Source organism: Crinia signifera, chromosome 8 (assembly GCF_055691185.1).
Source record: "Crinia signifera chromosome 8, ASM5569118v1, whole genome shotgun sequence".
Lineage (NCBI taxonomy): Eukaryota > Metazoa > Chordata > Amphibia > Anura > Myobatrachidae > Crinia > Crinia signifera.
The window spans coordinates 71,969,777-71,988,588 of NC_139224.1; the positions used below are offsets into that span (position 1 = coordinate 71,969,777).

Genomic DNA, 18,812 nt, shown 5'->3' on the forward strand with positions numbered 1-18,812 from the left:
TCACTCATTAATTAAAAAGATGGTAACACTCCGGAGCTAATACAGCATAAGAATATCAATTGCTATCAATTTATTAAGGCTGATATGTTGCACTATCAATTTTATATTACTATTTAGTCTTTATGCATATTGTTTTTTTTTAATGAATTGTAGCTAATTAATAAATATACAGTATCCATTTATTTTTATTCATAAATTCTCCAGATGTGTGGCGCTCTCTTTTACATTTACATGCATTTATAGGTATACCAGGGTTGCCAACCCTCCCGGAATGGCCGGGAGGATCCCGAAAATCGGGTCCCCCTCCCGTTCCCCCGGAAAGGGGGGGAACCCTCCCGGATTCCGGCTTTCCCCTTCCCCCCTCATGTACCTTGTTGTGGCTGTAGCATTAAATTGCCGCAATTCGCAGCATTTCGGTGGAAGGGGCGGGGATAGATATGCAAATTGTGCATATTTAGCCCCGCCCCCTCATCAGAGACCCGCGTATTATGTAGTTGCATTACTGGGGGCAGGGACTGATGATGTCTCCAACAGGCAGTCTCCTCTCCGGGGCTCTCCCGGAGAGGAGATTGTAAAAGTCGGCAACCCTGAGGTATACGTGTGTATAAAATGTTATTGTTTAGAGTAGTTAATTATAAATTCCATTTCTGTCCTAAATAGCGATTTTCCAGAATTGCTCTTGGGAGCAGCCCACCCACTGTGTCTATTCAACGCACACTGTTACAGTGTGCGTATGTAAAAGTGGAGCCTTGAGACTGATATCGCGCCTGATTGTTTTGCAGTTATTTTATTAAAGATGGAGATGAGTATGCGGAGGAAGATGGTCACTGAGTGTTTGAGTATGGGAGAGCTGTGAGTGAAATGTGTAGAGAAGAGGGCTTTGACAATAGGAGGGAAGAGGGCCCTGCTCTGAAGAGCTTACAATCTAGTAGGAGTTGGGCATTACGTTGTGTCGCATTATGTGCAATGGGCATAACGGTATGCGGCATTATGTGTAATGGGCATTACAGTGTAAATTTTTGCAGCGCGCACACTGTCACAATTTCTAGTGTATGTGGGGAGAATGATTTATTCTGAAGCCCATATACATACAGTAAATAAGTCACCTTCTATTTAGTATGCATTGATGCCCAGTAGGCGGTGATAGACACACCCCTCCAATGGTTCACCCACTAAAAAAATGGTCTGCGCACGCCTATGTTGGCCAGTTGCACTATTGCGCTCAATGGCAAACATCGATGGCAGTGGCAACAATGGCCATCCCTACCTCCGCTTCGTGAGACAGAAAGGGAAAGTAACCTCACTTCCTGTGCACTGGCTGCAGCCTCTTGATATCTCTCCTCCTCCTTGCAATACCAGAGCTGCCCGGCTCTGCTGCTGCCCCCCACCCCCCACCACCACCACCCTTTAAGCACCTTGGCTTGGTGCATCTGCCCCAAAATGATATGCATCAAATTGAGTAAGAATCATCCCTGTAAATTGGATGTCTATTGGGCACATAATGTACTTAACCTAATTTACTTTATTGCAGCTGGATCTTGCATGGCACTACAGATTCCAGACCATGGACAAATCAATTGTTCTGATGTATTTGGAGAATTTCAGTATTCATCCATGTGCAACTTCTCTTGTAAAGAGGGATTTGAAGTAAATGGTTCAAACTCATTATCATGCCAGAACTCAGGAGAATGGTCGGACTCTACACCAACATGTCTAGGTAAATAGTTCTAGTCTAACGTAACACTGTAATACTGTAATTTTGTGTGGGTGTCGGTATTTCCCGAACAGAGTTCTGTCTGGTGCCCTCCAGTGGCCACTGGCAGCATCACATAAATGAGGAGCAGAATTTTACAGTATATCGATTGTTTAAAGCTGGGTATACACGGATAGATTTGAAGCCCGATGTGGGCGTTCCCGATCGATGGGAACGACCAATCGTTCAAATCGTTCCGTGCATCGTTAACGATGCGCGTACCCGTGAATCGTTAACGATGGTCTATGATCTTTCCTGCATGCAGGAAGATCATAGACAAATCTTTTGTCAAGTGTATCCAATCGTTCCGTGTGTAAGCACGATGAACGATTTGATACACTCGTTAACGATGTCGGAACGCTTCCGACATCGTTCCGTGTGTACCCACCTTTACACTTTACTGGAGGCACTTCTAAAAGTGTCTTTTTTTTCATGTATATACCTGAAAATACATAACCAAAATGCATTTACACACAAATATTATATTAATGCTGAGTTGCCTTTACTTGCATATTATTAGATCCCAGAAAACATATATACACTATTTTCTTATAAAGCAGAAAGTCAGGGCGACTTGTGAAAGATAATCTGGATTGTGGTCAGTGCCAGATTAACGTCTAAATGGGCCTGGAGCTGAAAATGATCAAGGGCCTATTATGCGCAATATAGGGGTTATGGCCAGCACTGAATAATGTGGTGGGCATGACCAGTGTTCTGGTTGGGTGGTCTGCTCATGGGTGTGTCTCTATTTGTGTAAATACAGTACTTTCAACTAAATATATATATATATATATATATATAGACACACACACACATACACACACACACACACACACACACACACACATACACATACAGAGTACCACATCCCTGCGAATGGGGTGCAAGCAGCACTCGCCATTCCCAGGTTGGGGTGAAGTGGCCTGTGACCACATGCTCTAATAAATACAAATACAGGGACTCAACACTCTCCATAATGAACTAACTCACCTTAGTATACAATTAATCAAATAAATAATGGGGTTTTAGTTCATGAATTGATCAATGCATTTAAGCTTGCAGCCCATCGCCAAGGGACCCCATTTCACTGCAAGTCCTACACTAACAATAGTCTCTCAAGAGCCTGCCAACTGCTGACACATCATAGCTAAAGTGGACATGTGTTTTTTCCTGGTTTAAAGCTCACCTGCCAAGTGCCTTATGGCTTTTAAAGATGAGGCAGTCACCTAACACAACACCTGACTTAGAATTAAAGGGGCAGCTGTCACAGTTTACAGATAAATTAGCTCATCTGGGGTGAAAGAGAAAGCTATGATCACAGTAACAAAGGTTAATTAAAAATCAACCCACATATATACACATACAGAGTACCACAACACTCGCCATCCCTGCGAATGGGGTGCAAGCAGCACTCGCCATTCCCAGGTTGGGGTGAAGTGGCCTGTGACCACATGCTCTAATAAATACAGGGACTCAACACTCTCCATAATGAACTAACTCACCTTAGTATACAATTAATCAAATAAATAATGGGGTTTTAGTTCATGAATTGATCAATGCATTTAAGCTTGCAGCCCATCGCCAAGGGACCCCATTTCACTGCAAGTCCTACACTAACAATAGTCTCTCAAGAGCCTGCCAACTGCTGACACATCATAGCTAAAGTGGACATGTGTTTTTTCCTGGTTTAAAGCTCACCTGCCAAGTGCCTTATGGCTTTTAAAGATGAGGCAGTCACCTAACACAACACCTGACTTAGAATTAAAGGGGCAGCTGTCACAGTTTACAGATAAATTAGCTCATCTGGGGTGAAAGAGAAAGCTATGATCACAGTAACAAAGGTTAATTAAAAATCAACCCACATATATACACATACAGAGTACCACAACACTCGCCATCCCTGCGAATGGGGTGCAAGCAGCACTCGCCATTCCCAGGTTGGGGTGAAGTGGCCTGTGACCACATGCTCTAATAAATACAGGGACTCAACACTCTCCATAATGAACTAACTCACCTTAGTATACAATTAATCAAATAAATAATGGGGTTTTAGTTCATGAATTGATCAATGCATTTAAGCTTGCAGCCCATCGCCAAGGGACCCCATTTCACTGCAAGTCCTACACTAACAATAGTCTCTCAAGAGCCTGCCAACTGCTGACACATCATAGCTAAAGTGTTTTTTCCTGGTTTAAAGCTCACCTGCCAAGTGCCTTATGGCTTTTAACCCCTTCCTGACAGAGCCAGTTTTTGCGTTCCTGACAGAGCCCTTTTTTTCAAATCTGACATGTATCACTTAAGTGGGGATAACTTTTTTTTGCTTTTACTTATCCCAGTGATTTTGAGATTGTTTTTTCGTGACACATTGTACTTCAAATTAGTGGTAAATTTGGGTCGATACAGTCTGTGTTTTTTTGTGAAAAATACCAAAATGTCGTAAAAAAATGGAAAATTTAGCAATTTGCAAAATGTTAAATTTTCTGCTTGTGAGACAAATAATCATACCACTCAAAATAGTTAATAACTAACATAGACCATATGTCTACTTTATGTTTCCATCATTATTTCAACTTCCTTTTAATTTTTTTGGACACTAGGAGGCTTACAATATGAATAGCAAATTCTCAAATTTTCAAGAAAATTTCAAACACTGATTTTTTTAGGGACCAGTTTAGTTCTGATGTGACTTTGAGGGACTTGTATGTGAGACACCCCCATAAATGATACCATTTCAAAAACTGCACCCCTTACAGTATTCAAAACAGCATTTTGGAAGTTTGTTAACCCTTTAGGTGTTTCACAGGAATTAAAACAAAGTGTAGGTGAAATTTCAAAATTTAATTTTTTTTGCAGATTTGCAATTTTAATACATTTTTCTAAGGAACACAGTACATTTTACTAGAGAAATGTGACTAAAAATTGATTCCCCCAATTCTTTTGTTTTCATAAATATCCTATATGTGGCCCTAGTGTGCACGTTGACCAAACCACAGGCTTCATAATAGAAGGAGCACCTACTTGATTTTGGAGCCTCCTTTTTATGAGATTATTTTTTAGGCACCATGTAGGTTTCTAGGCACCATAAGATGCTAAAATTTAGGAACCCCCCCCACAAGTGACCCCATTTTGCAAACTACACCCCTCAGGGAATTCATCTAGGGGTATAGTGTACATTTCAAACCCCCAGGGGTTTCACCAATTGTGGTACAACTGGGCAGTGAAAATGAAAAATTAATTTTTTTACACAAAAATGCAGTTCTGGCTCAAAATTTTTCATTTTCACAAGGAATGAAGGAGACAAAGCACCCCAAAATCTGTGCCCCAATTTCTCCCGAGTACGGCAATGCCTCACATGTGACCAAAAAATACCATTTGGGTGCATGGCAGGACTCAGAAAGGAAGGAGTGATTTTTGGATTTTGCAGCTCAGATTCTGGTGGAATGTTGGTGGGTGCTATGTTGCATTAGCAAGACCCCCCAAGCACCAATACAGTGGAACCCCCCCACAAGTGACCCCATTTTGCAAACTACACCCCTCAGGGAATTCATCTAGGGGTATAGTGTACATTTCAAACCCCCAGGGGTTTCACCAATTTTGATACAACTGGGCAGTGAAAATGAAAAATTACATTTTTTTACACAAAAATGCAGTTCTGGCTCAAAATTTTTCATTTTCAGAAGGTATGAAGGAGAAAAAGCACCCCAAAATCTGTGCCCCAATTTCTTCCGAGTACGGCAATGCCTCACATGTGACCAGAAAATACCATTTGGGTGCATGGCAGGACTCAGAAGGGAAGGAGTGATTTTTGGATTTTGCAGCTCAGATTCTGGTGGAATTTTGGTGGGTGCTATGTCGCATTAGCAAGACCCCCCAAGCACCAATACAGTGGAACCCCCCCCCACAAGTGACCCCATTTTGCAAACTACACCCCTCAGGGAATTCATCTAGGGGTATAGTGTACATTTCAAACCCCCAGGGGTTTCACCAATTTTGATACAACTGGGCTGTGCAAATGAAAAATTACATTTTTTACACAAAAATGCAGTTCTGGCTCAAGATTTTTCATTTTCACAAGGAATGAAGGAGACAAAGCACCCCAAAATCTGTGCCCCAATTTCTCCCGAGTACGGCAATGCCTCACATGTGACCAAAAAATACCATTTGGGTGCATGGCAGGACTCAGAAGGGAAGGAGTGATTTTTGGATTTTGCAGCTCAGATTCTGGTGGAATTTTGGTGGGTGCTATGTCGCATTAGCAAGACCCCCCCAAGCACCAATACAGTGGAACCCCCCCACAAGTGACCCCATTTTGCAAACTACACCCCTCAGGGAATTCATCTAGGGGTATAGTGTACATTTCAAACCCCCAGGGGTTTCACCAATTTTGATACAACTGGGCAGTGAAAATGAAAAATTACATTTTTTTACACAAAAATGCAGTTCTGGCTCAAAATTTTTCATTTTCATAAGGTATGAAGGAGAAAAAGCACCCCAAAATCTGTGCCCCAATTTCTCCCGAGTATGGCAATGCCTCATATGTGACCAAAAAATACCAGTTGGGTGCATGGCAGGACTCAGAAGGGAAGGAGTGATTTTTGGTGGTGGAATGTTGGTGGGTGCTATGTCGCATTAGCAAGACCCCCAAAGCACCAATACAGTGGAACCCCCCCACAAGTGACCCCATTTTGCAAACTACACCCCTCAGGGAATTCATCTAGGGGTATAGTGTACATTTCAAACCCCCAGGGGTTTCACCAATTTTGATACAAGTGGGCAGTGAAAATGAAAAATTACATTTTTTTACACAAAAATGCAGTTCTGGCTCAAAATTTTTCCTTTTCAGAAGGTATGAAGGAGACAAAGCACCCCAAAATCTGTGCCCCAATTTCTCCCGAGTACGGCAATGCCTCATGTGTGACCAAAAAGTGGCAGGACTCAGAAGGGAAGGAGTGATATTTGGATTTTGCAGCACAAATTCTGGTGGAATGATGGTGGGTGCTATGTCGCATTAGCAAGACCCCCCAAGCACCAATACAGTGGAACCCCCCCACAAGTGACCCCATTTTGCAAACTACACCCCTCAAGGAATTCATCTAGGGGTATAGTGTAAATTTCAAACCCCCAGGGGTTTCACCAATTTTGATACAACTGGGCAGTGAAAATGAAAAATTACATTTTTTTACACAAAAATGCAGTTCTGGCTCAAAATTTTTCATTTTCAGAAGGTATGAAGGAGAAAAAGCACCCCAAAATCTGTGCCCCAATTTCTCCCGAGTACGGCAATGCCTCACATGTGACCAAAAAATACCATTTGGGTGCATGGCAGGACTCAGAAGGGAAGGAGTGATTTTTGGATTTTGCAGCTCAGATTCTGGTGGAATTTTGGTGGGTGCTATGTCGCATTAGCAAGACCCCCCAAGCACCAATACAGTGGAACCCCCCCACAAGTGACCACATTTTGCAAACTACACCCCTCAGGGAATTCATCTAGGGGTATAGTGTACATTTCAAACCCCCAGGGGTTTCACCAATTTTGATACAACTGGGCTGTGCAAATTAAAAATTACATTTTTTACACAAAAATGCAGTTCTGGCTCAAAATTTTTCATTTTCACAAGGAATGAAGGAGACAAAGCACCCCAAAATCTGTGTCCCAATTTCTCCCGAGTACGGCAATGCCTCACATGTGACCAAAAAATACCATTTGGGTGCATGGCAGGACTCAGAAGGGAAGGAGTGATTTTTGGATTTTGCAGCTCAGATTCTGGTGGAATTTTGGTGGGTGCTATGTCGCATTAGCAAGACCCCCCAAGCACCAATACAGTGGAACCCCCCCACAAGTGACCCCATTTTGCAAACTACACCCCTCAGGGAATTCATCTAGGGGTATAGTGTACATTTCAAACCCCCAGGGGTTTCACCAATTTTGATACAACTGGGCAGTGAAAATGAAAAATTAAATTTTTTTACACAAAAATGCAGTTCTGGCTCAAAATTTTTCATTTTCATAAGGTATGAAGGAGAAAAAGCACCCCAAAATCTGTGCCCCAATTTCTCCCGAGTATGGCAATGCCTCATATGTGACCAAAAAATACCAGTTGGGTGCATGGCAGGACTCAGAAGGGAAGGAGTGATTTTTGGTGGTGGAATGTTGGTGGGTGCTATGTCGCATTAGCAAGACCCCCAAAGCACCAATACAGTGGAACCCCCCCACAAGTGACCCCATTTTGCAAACTACACCCCTCAGGGAATTCATCTAGGGGTATAGTGTACATTTCAAACCCCCAGGGGTTTCACCAATTTTGATACAAGTGGGCAGTGAAAATGAAAAATTACATTTTTTTACACAAAAATGCAGTTCTGGCACAAAATTTTTCCTTTTCAGAAGGTATGAAGGAGACAAAGCACCCCAAAATCTGTGCCCCAATTTCTCCCGAGTACGGCAATGCCTCATGTGTGACCAAAAAGTGGCAGGACTCAGAAGGGAAGGAGTGATATTTGGATTTTGCAGCACAAATTCTGGTGGAATGATGGTGGGTGCTATGTCGCATTAGCAAGACCCCCAAAGCACCAATACAGTGGAACCCCCCCACAAGTGACCCCATTTTGCAAACTACACCCCTCAGGGAATTCATCTAGGGGTATAGAGTACATTTCAAAACCCCAGGGGTTTCACCAATTTTGATACAACTGGGCTGTGCAAATGAAAAATTACATTTTTTTACACAAAAATGCAGTTCTGGCTCAAAATTTTTCATTTTCAGAAGGTATGAAGGAGAAAAAGCACCCCAAAATCTGTGCCCCAATTTCTCCCGAGTACGGCAATGCCTCACATGTGACCAAAAAATACCAGTTGGGTGCATGGCAGGACTCAGAAGGGAAGGAGTGATTTTTGGATTTTGCGGCTCAGATTCTGGTGGAATGAATGGTGGGTTCTATGTGGCATTAGCAAGACCCCCGAAGCACGGTGAAATGATGAACCTAATATTCCATAGATGTGTGGTATATTTTAAAACACTCCTTTATACATAGGCCGGGTTTGTCGGGGCAAGTGTCACACTGGAAAATAGTTTGCTTTCTTATTCCCTTTTTATAGCAAACTTTGCACCTTTTTTGTGTCCTGCCCTTTTTTCCAGTGGAGGGGATTTCATCAGGAAAATGCTGCCCTGGTACAATACGGGGGCCAGTACTAGAAGTACTGGGGCCCTCTGCCTGCTGGTTCCCAAATATTAGGCCCTTTATGACTTCCTCTTGAAAGTGCATAAATGTCCCCCTCTGGCCGGTAGAACGGAATAGCACGTAAGCGTTATACAGTGCCATCTGGATGATATACACGGCCAGCTTCTTGTACCAGATTTTTGTTTTCCGCAGGGCACTGTACGGCTTCAGTACCTGATCTGAAAGATCCACTCCGCCCATGTACCTATTGTAATCCAGGATACAATTAGGTTTTGAGGTGTGGGTACTGGTACCTCGTACAGGGACGGAGGTGGTACTGTCTCCGTGAATTGTTGTCAGTATAAGGACATCCCTCTTGTCCTTATATTTGACCAACAACATATTTTCGGTGCATATTCCCCTGCTTTCACCCCTTCTCATTACTTGGGCAATGTGCGTTTTTGGGAGGCCTCTTTGGTTCTTGCGCACAGTACCGCAAGCTGCTGTACCTCTTGAACCAAGGGCCTTAAACAGGGGGATGCTAGTGTAAAAGTTATCCACATAGAGGTGATAACCTTTATCCAGGAAGGGGTGCACTAAATCCCAGACAATTTTTCCACTAACACCTACGAGGGAGGGGGGGCATTCTGGCGGTTCAATTCTTGAATCCTTCCCTTCATATACCCTAAACCTGTGAGTGTACCCTGAGGTGCTTTCACACAGCTTATACATTTTTATGCCATACCTTGCCCTCTTACTGGGAAGGTACTGGCGGAATTTAACCCTTCCTTTAAAATGTATAAGGGACTCGTCTATGCAAATGAATTTATCTGGGATGTACATGTCTTCAAATTTGGCACTGAAATGATCAATGACCGGCCTGACTTTGAATAGCCGGTCAAAGGTGGGATCATCTCTGGGTGGGCACTGTGCATTATCGTTGTAATGCAAAAATTTAAGGATCGTCTCAAATCGAGCCCGGGGCATGGCCATACGGTAAAATGGGGTGCTGTACAGAACATCTGTACTCCAATATTGCCTAATTTCTGGCTTTTTTACTATGCCCATATGAAACACCAGACCCCAAAACGTCATCATCTCTACTGCATCTACAGGGGTCCACCTAGCAAATGATGACGTGGGGTTTTGAGCAATAAACTGCTGGGCATATAAATTAGTTTGGTCCACCATTAAATTTATAAAATCATCAGAGAAAAATAATTTGAAAAAGTCAATTTCTCTGAGACCTGTGGAATCAAATTGGATTCCTGGCATGGCCAAAAACTCAGGAACCTGGGGCTCAAAATTGTCTGGTGGTGGGGTCCATACGAGATCAATTATTGGGGGGGGGGTCTCAGCTGCTCTACGGGGGCGTCTTTGAGGGGGTCCCTCATCACCAGAGGAGGAAGAGGTGCTTAAGACGAATCCTTCAAATTCCCCGCTTGCCTCACTGGCTGTGTCAGAGTCAGAGGCAAGCATGGCATATGCCTCCTCCGCTGAATACATTCTTCTGGATGACTGGGATGACATTTGGGATGACATTTGGGATGCCATTTTTATTTTTGTGTTACTGGTAGTGAAATGTTTCAACACGTGTATAGTGTAGGGGGGGGTACAAACTTTATTTCAACCCGGGGGGTATGTAGTGTGTAGTGTGTATGTAGTGCAGAAAAAAAAAATACTTTATACAAAAAAAAAAAAAATTGAAGGGGTTAAAAAAAAAAATTGAAGGGGTTAAAAAAAAAAAAAAAAAGGTCCTGCGCCAAAAATTGAGCACAGATGTTGGTCAGTAACGTCCGTCACTGAACAGCGCTCAAAGGCAACAGGAATTTGATCAAAAAAAAAAAAAATAGATCAACCCTGTGCCGAAAAAGCTGATCAGTGATGTACGTCACTGATCAGCGCACAGTGGCCACAGGACACCCACAAAATCACAGTGTGTGTAAAAAAAAAATTAAAAAAAGACCCCACAGCACCCACAAAAAAAAAAAGGTGATCAGTGATGCGACACTGATTACCAGTGAGGGGCAGCAGGTGCACAACCTTTGGTGCAACTGACAGTGCAACTGGCAGCAACTGACAGGTATATATAAAAAAAAACCTCTGCACCCCCAAAAAGTTGCTGATCACCTCAGATATAGTGATCAGCACAAAAGGCGGGGGCAGCAGACACAAAATTTAGCACTCTCTATCACTCTCTGTCACTATCTCTCTCTATCTCTCTATCTCTCACTATCTATCACTCTATGACACTGCAGCAGCAGCAGCAGTGACAGGTATATATATATATAAAAAAAACCTGCGCCCCCAAAAAGTTGCTGATCAGTTAATTTATACTGATCAGCACAAAAGGGGGGGCAGCAGTCAGTTATATAAAAAATATATAGCACAATCTGTCACTATCTCTATCTCTCTCTCTCTATCTTTCTCTATCTCTCTCTATCTCTCTATCTATAACTATCACACTGCAGCAGCACAAAATATAGCACTCTCTGTCACTAGGCCTCTCTATCTCTCTCTATCTCTCTCTATCTCTCTCTCTCTATCTCTCTCTATCTCTCTCTCTCTATCTCTCTCTCTCTATCTCTCTATAACTATATCACACTGCAGCAGCACAAAATATAGCACTCTCTGACACTATCTCTCTCTATCTCTATCTCTCTATCTCTCTCTATCTAACGCTATTACACTGCAGCAGCACAAGTTCACAACACAGGAAGTCACAAGTAACAGGATCCAGGAAGCATCCAGCACACTACAAGCAGGATCCAGGAAGCATCCAGCACACTACAAGCAGTGATCAGGCAAGGTATTTGCAAGGATCAGGTAAGTATTTGGCAAGGTTCAGGTCAGTATACTGCGGCAGCTAGGCACGGTGACCGCACTGCACGCAATTCCAGACCGGAATGGCGTCTGCAGTGCAGTCACCGTTAGTTTAAATCCCCCTCCTTGGCTGTGATTGGTCCGTCGGTCCGACGAACCAATCACGGCCTTTGGGGGCGGGCGGGGTGAGGTGGGGTGACACCAGTGTCACCCTTACACCCCGCGGTGATTGGTGCTGTACTTTACAGCACCAATCACCTCCGATCCCGTGTCACCGGCGAACGTTAATCGCCGGTGACACAGGAAAACGCTGTGAATGGCTGTTCACACTGAACAGCCAATCACAGCGATCGCCGACGGGGGGGCGGCATCGCAGCCCCCCCTGGGCATGCACGGAAATGTCTGCTGTCAGGGATAGCAGACATGTTGAAACTGTCACCGCGTCTATAGACGCGGTGACAGTTACAAGCCATGACGTACATTTACGCCATGTGTCGGGAAGTACTTCCCGACCATGACGTAAATGTACGTCAATTGTCGGGAAGGGGTTAAAGATGAGGCAGTCACCTAACACAACACCTGACTTAGAATTTAAGGGGCAGCTGTCACAGGTTACAGATAAATTAGCTCATCTGGGGTGAAAGAGAAAGCTATGATCACAGTAACAAAGGTTAATTAAAAATGTATCGGTAACCTGTGACAGCTGCCCCTTTAATTCTAAGGTGCCCATACACTAGTAAGATTTATCTTCAGATCTGGCTGGTTTGAACAAAAACATGGTTATGGATCAGTGACAGTTTGTCAGTTTTCCAGCATTTCCCAGCAAATGATCAACTGTCATTTGCTCTCATCCTTAACCATATTTTTGTTCCAACCAGCCAGATCTGAAGATAAATCTGCATGTGTATGGCCACCTTAAGTCAGGTGTAGTGTTAGGTGACTGCCTCATCTTTAAAAGCCATAAGGCACTTGGCAGCAGGGGCGGATCCAGGATAAAATGACAGGGGGGGGCACCATGATAAAAGAGGGTTTAGGTGAGGGAGGGGCGGTGTTAGTGGTGCCAGTGTACATGCTAAGAGAGCGGCAGAGAGAGGGTGGGAATGGGATTAAAAATAGGCCCTGGCATTTAAAGTACGCAGGCCCACCATGGCGACAAAAGTGAAGGATGTAGTTGTGCGCGCGCCAAAGGCGCGCTCCAGAAAATGGGGTGTGGCCACTCAACAGGGGGCGTGTCCTTGAGTGTAGTGTACAACACCATATACAACTTCTACACATTATGCAACAAAATACTAGACACCATTATACTTGCCCCTTACACATGATGCCAAATGGAATAAGCTAAAATTCACATAATGCCACACGGATTGAGCCAAAATTCAAATAACATACCTCCCAACATGACCCTCTCCAGGTGGGACACATTGCTCTTTTTCTGGACTTCTCCATTAATTTATGATTGCAATCACCTGTGTTGGAGTGCCTTTCTTATCAATTAACCTGTGTGACACAGGTGATGGCAATCAAACATTATGAGGGAAGTCCAGAAACAGAGCAATGTGTCCCTTCTGAAGAGGGTAATGTTGGGAGGTATAAAATAATGCCACATGGATTGTGTCAAAATTTACATCAAGACACACGGATTGAGCCAAAATTCACATAATGCCTCATGAATTGAGCCAAAATTCAAATAGTGCCACATGGATTGTGTCAAAATTCACATAATGCCACACGGATTGAGCCAAAATAAACATAATGCCATATGGATTGTGACAAAATTCACATAATGCCACATGGATTGAGCCAAAATTCATATAATGCCACACGGATTGAGACAAAATTAACATAATGCCACATGTATTGAGCCAAAATTCACATAATAAATTCACATAATGCCACACGGATTGAGCCAAAATTCACATAATGCCACACGAATTGAGCCAGAATTCACATAATGCCACACGGATTGAGCCAGAATTCACATAATGCCACACGGATTGAGCCAAAATTCACATAATGCCACATGGATTGAGCCAAAATTCACATAATGCCATACAGATTGAGCCAAAATTCACATAATGCCACACGGATTGAGCCAGAATTCACATAATGCCACACAGATTAAGAAAAAATTCACAATACGTTTCATAAACAGGAACATTTTCCACCAAAGGCACGCATTAAACATTTACACCATAATGTCCATTACACGTTAAGTTACACGCCATTATGTCCATTATCTATTATGTCAAACACCATAATGCCTATTAAAAATTATGCTACATAAGTGCTGCTTATCTACATGCTCATTGCCAAGGGTTCCATGCTCATTGCCAGAGGTTCCATGCTAATTGCCATGTGGGATTACATGATCATTGCCAAGGGAAATACATTTTCGCGGTAAATGGGGGACAGCCGCCGCCAGGCAGAAGTGATAGCCACTGACAGTGGCAGAGCCTGGCTGTATTCAGAGCACTGCAGGTCCCGGCTATTTGAAATAATACCCCTTTCACACCAGAAAATGCATTCTCAGGTTGGCCCCTTTTACACCAGCCTAGTCCCTGCATTTTCTGGTGTGAGGGGGAGAGAAAACCACCCCTCCCCCCCTTTAACCAGTTATCTTATTTAACCGGCTATATCTTCGGAACCAACTGACCCATTTACATGAGACCAGTATCATATTGAAGAATTTTTTAGTGTGCTTTGAATGATTTTGGTCCAGTGAAACTGGAACGTTTGGTTCCAGAGTAATCTGCCCTCAAAGAACAGGAACAGCCATTAAGGGGGAAATTTACTAATATGAAAAACCGAGTTTTTCGTATTAGTATTTTCCCTACGACTGCATACGACTGTTTCAGTCGTATGCAAAGTCGTGTTCCGGAGGGTCATTTACAAAGCAGTCAGATACGACTGCTTTGTAACCCTCCAATGTCGTAGGAATTCGTATTAGCGGCCGTATATACGGCTGCTAATACGAATTATTTGTAGCAGTCTGCACGGATCAGTCAGATCCGTGCAGGCTGCAAGGTGTAAAAAAAATAAAAAAATAAAAATAAATGGAAAAAAAAACGGCGTGGGGTCCCCCCCACAGCCAAAACCAGCACCAGGCTGACGGAGCCTGGAGCCGGTAATTAAAAATCAGGGAACCCGACAAATAGGGGTTCCCCGATTTTTAACAACCAGCCCCAGGCTCCAGGTCCGGGGCTGGTTCCCAAAATACGGGGGACAAAATGACTAGGGGTCCCCCGTATTTCAAGAACCAGTCCCAGGCACAACCAGCCAGCAGGATAATGTCACAGCCGGGGGACACTTATAATATAGTTACATAGTAGGTAAGGCTGAAAAAAGACTTGCGTCCATCTAGTTCAACCTGGTATAGATATCCATTGCTGATTTGGTAGGTTCTGGTATTTTACAGACAAATTATATTTCTTATTTGTACCCATGGATGTTTTTCTCCAGTAAATGTTTGTCCAACTTTGCCTTGAATGCATTTAATGAGCCAGCCGTTACCACCTCTCTGGGAAGAGAGTTCCAGAGTTTGACTGTTCTGACCGTAAAGAAATTCTTTCTACTAGCTGAATGAAATCTTTTTTCTTCTAATCTATACTCATGCCCTCGCGTCCTAGATTCCTTTCTAGTAGAAAATAGGGTGTGTGACAGTTCCTTATATTGGCCCTTGATATACTTGTACATGTTGAGCATGTCCCCCCTTAAAACGTCTCTTTTCTAATGTAAATAGTCCCAAATTGCTTAATCTCGCCCCGTAGCTTAAATTCTCCATTCCCCTAATAAGCTTTGTTGCTCGCCTTTGGACTTTTTCTAATTCTATGATGTCCTTTTTATAGTGTGGGGCCCAGAACTGTACTCCGTACTCTAGGTGAGGTCTCACCAATGCTTTATATAGTGGCATAATTACCCTTGAGTCCCTAGTTTCCATTCCCCTCTTAATACATGCCAGAATGTTGGCCTTTTTTGTAGCTACATTACAATGGGCACTACATCCTAGATTGCTGTCTATTTGGACTCCTAGATCCTTTTCAAGTATGGAATTACCAAGCTCCTCTCCGCTAAGGTTCTAACTTGCACACTGGTTGTGTCTCCCAAGGTGCATAACCTTACATTTATCTACATTGAACCTCATCTTCCATTTTTTTGCCCACTCATCTAGAATTGCAAGATCATTTTGAAGCATGGTGACATCTTCTGGTGATTTGATGACTTTGCTAAGTTTTGTATCGTCCGCAAAGATGGATACATTGCTGAGTAACCCTATCCCAATATCGTTAATAAAAATGTTAAACAAAATGGGCCTCAAAACCGAACCCTGGGGCACTCCACTTAGTACCGGTACCATATCTGATATGGCACCATTCACAACCACTCTTTGTTCTCTATTACATAGCCAATTCCCTACCCATCTGCAGATATTTTCACCCAATCCTAGGTTCTCCATTTTATTAATCAATCTCTTGTGTGGGACAGTATCAAATGCTTTAGCGAAATCTAGGAAAATCACATCTACAGCATTTCCATTATCGAGGTTTTTGCTAACCTCTTCATAGAACCCTAGTAGATTAGTTTGGCATGAACGATTTTTCACGAACCCATGTTGGTTAGTACTGAGTAGACGGTGATGATCTAAATATTCCTGGATACCATCCCTTAAAAATCCTTCAAATAGTTTACCCACAATTGATGTTAAACTAACGGGTCTGTAATTAGAGGGATCTTCCTTTTTTGAATATTGGCACTACCTCTGCTATTCTCCAATCTTTTGGTACTATACCTGACGATAGTGACTTGCTAAAGATATAATGTAGGGGGGTAGCTAGTTCATCCCTTAATTCCATTAATACCCTCGGATGAATCCCATCTGGCCCTGGTGACTTATTTGTTTTGAGTTTGCTTAGCCTCAGTATTATTTCCTTCGGCGTGAAATCCACAATGAGATCTGGCTTATTTGTCCCGTTTGTGGTAAATGTTCGTTCCACAGTCTGCTCTCCCTTAGTAAATACTGATGAGAAGAACTCATTTAACAGTTTTGCTTTTCCCTTGTCCTCAGTAACACTTTTTCCACTAGTATCAGTTAGTGGGCCCATGTGGGAATATAAGGTCCCGCGGCCAAAACATTAACCCTACCGACCAGTCAGCCTGGCCAGGGGCCCTGGGTGAGTGGGGACCCCCCAATGAAGGGGTCCCCCCCCTCCAGGACTTACCTGACCAGGCTGAAGCCTGGTACTGTCCCCGATGCCCCTGGGCGGTGGGCATCGGGCTGATTATGGTGTAAAAAAAAGACTAATCTATTGTTTTTTACTGTGGCACTACAAGTGCCAGCAAGCCTCCCCAGCAAGCTGGGACTTGGAGAACCACAAGTCCCAGCCTGCTGGGCATTAAAGGGCCCGCTGGCACTTGTAGTTCCACAGTTAAAAAAATAGTACACAAAACACACTGACACACTTTTAAAATAAAACTTTAATACATACAAAGCCCACACATACTAATACTTACCTATCTTCTTTCCGTAGGTATCCCTGGTCCTGTGTCGTCTTCTGGTCCATGTCGACGTCTTCTGGATCCATGTCGTCCTCGCTGTCGGCGGTCCGGAGTCCGACGAAATCCATGGAGGAAGCTGTGGAAGGAAACCATACTCACCTGTCCCAGCGCGACGTAGTCCAGGTAAGTGTCTTGGCAAAAAAACAAACCGAACACCCCGAAACCAGCCGGACTGAGGGAGTCGCACGGTGTTTGTTTACATTGTGCGGCTCCGCCCCCGAATGCCGCTATTGGCCGCCTTGCGGCCTAGCGGCTCCTGATTGGCCGCTAGGCCGCAAGGCGGCCAATAGCGGCATTCGGGAGGCGGAGCCGCACGATGTACACAGAGTACCGTGCGTCTCCCTGTCCGGCTGGTTTCGGGGTGTTCGGTTTGTTTTTTTGCCAAGACACTTACCTGGACTACGTCGCGCTGGGACAGGTGAGTATGGTTTCCTTCCACAGCTTCCTCCATGGATTTCGTCGGACTCCGGACCGCCGACAGCGAGGACGACATGGATCCAGAAGACGTCGACATGGACCAGAAGACGACACAGGACCAGGGATACCTACGGAAAGAAGATAGGTAAGTATTAGTATGTGTGGGCTTTGTATGTATTAAAGTTTTATTTTAAAAGTGTGTCAGTGTGTTTTGTGTACTATTTTTTTAACTGTGGAACTACAAGTGCCAGCGGGCTCTTTAATGCCCAGCAGGCTGGGACTTGTGGTTTTCCAAGTCCCAGCTTGCTGGCACTTGTAGTGCCACAGTAAAAAAACAATAGATTAGTCTTTTTTTTTACACCATAATCAGCCCGATGCCCACCGCCCAGGGGCATCGGGGACAGTACCAGGCTTCAGCCTGGTCAGGTAAGTCCTGGAGGGGGGGGACCCCTTCATTGGGGGGGTCCCCAGGGCCCCTAGCCAGGCTGACTGGTCGGTAGGGTTAATGTTTTGGCCGCGGGACCTTATATTATAAGTGTCCCCCGGCTGTGACATTACCCTGCTGGCTGGTTGTGCCTGGGACTGGTTCTTGAAATACGGGGGACCCCTAGTCATTTTGTCCCCCGTATTTTGGGAACCAGCCCCGGACCTGGAGCCTGGGGCTGGTTGTTAAAAATCGGGGAACCCCTATTTGTCGGGTTCCCTGATTTTTAATTACCGGCCCCGGCTCCTTCAGCCTGGTGCTGGTTTCGCCGTTTTTTTTATTTATTTAATTTTTCTATTTTTTTACACTGAAGCCTGCACGGATCTGACTGATCCGTGCAGGCTAAAACGCAAATAGAACAGGAAAATGGTGTTCTATTTTCCTGTCGTATTTGCATGCCTGTTTTACACCACTAAGCAGCCGTATTATCAGTACGGCTGCTTAGTAAATCAGAAACCACCATTCTTTTGAATGGTGATTTCTGTCGTATCCTATCGATGGTGTAGACATTCGTATTTGTAAATACAAATACGAATGTTCCATCTTTAGGAATACGAATTGTTGTATTTTTGGGATACAAATTTGTAAAAAAAAGGTGTATTTCTCCCTACGAATACACCTTTT

The 18,812-nt window shown here is 43.8% G+C and overlaps 1 protein-coding gene across 1 annotated transcript in view; it reads left to right on the forward strand.

Annotated features, from left to right (window-relative positions):
* Window positions 1–18,812, forward strand: part of LOC146027237 (P-selectin-like) — a 149,602-nt gene that overhangs the window by 117,648 nt on the left and 13,142 nt on the right. Inside the window, exon 12 of the mRNA XM_083158187.1 lies at window positions 1,532–1,717. Within this exon, the coding sequence (XP_083014313.1) occupies window positions 1,532–1,717 (186 nt within the window). The remainder of the gene's footprint in view (window positions 1–1,531; window positions 1,718–18,812) is intronic.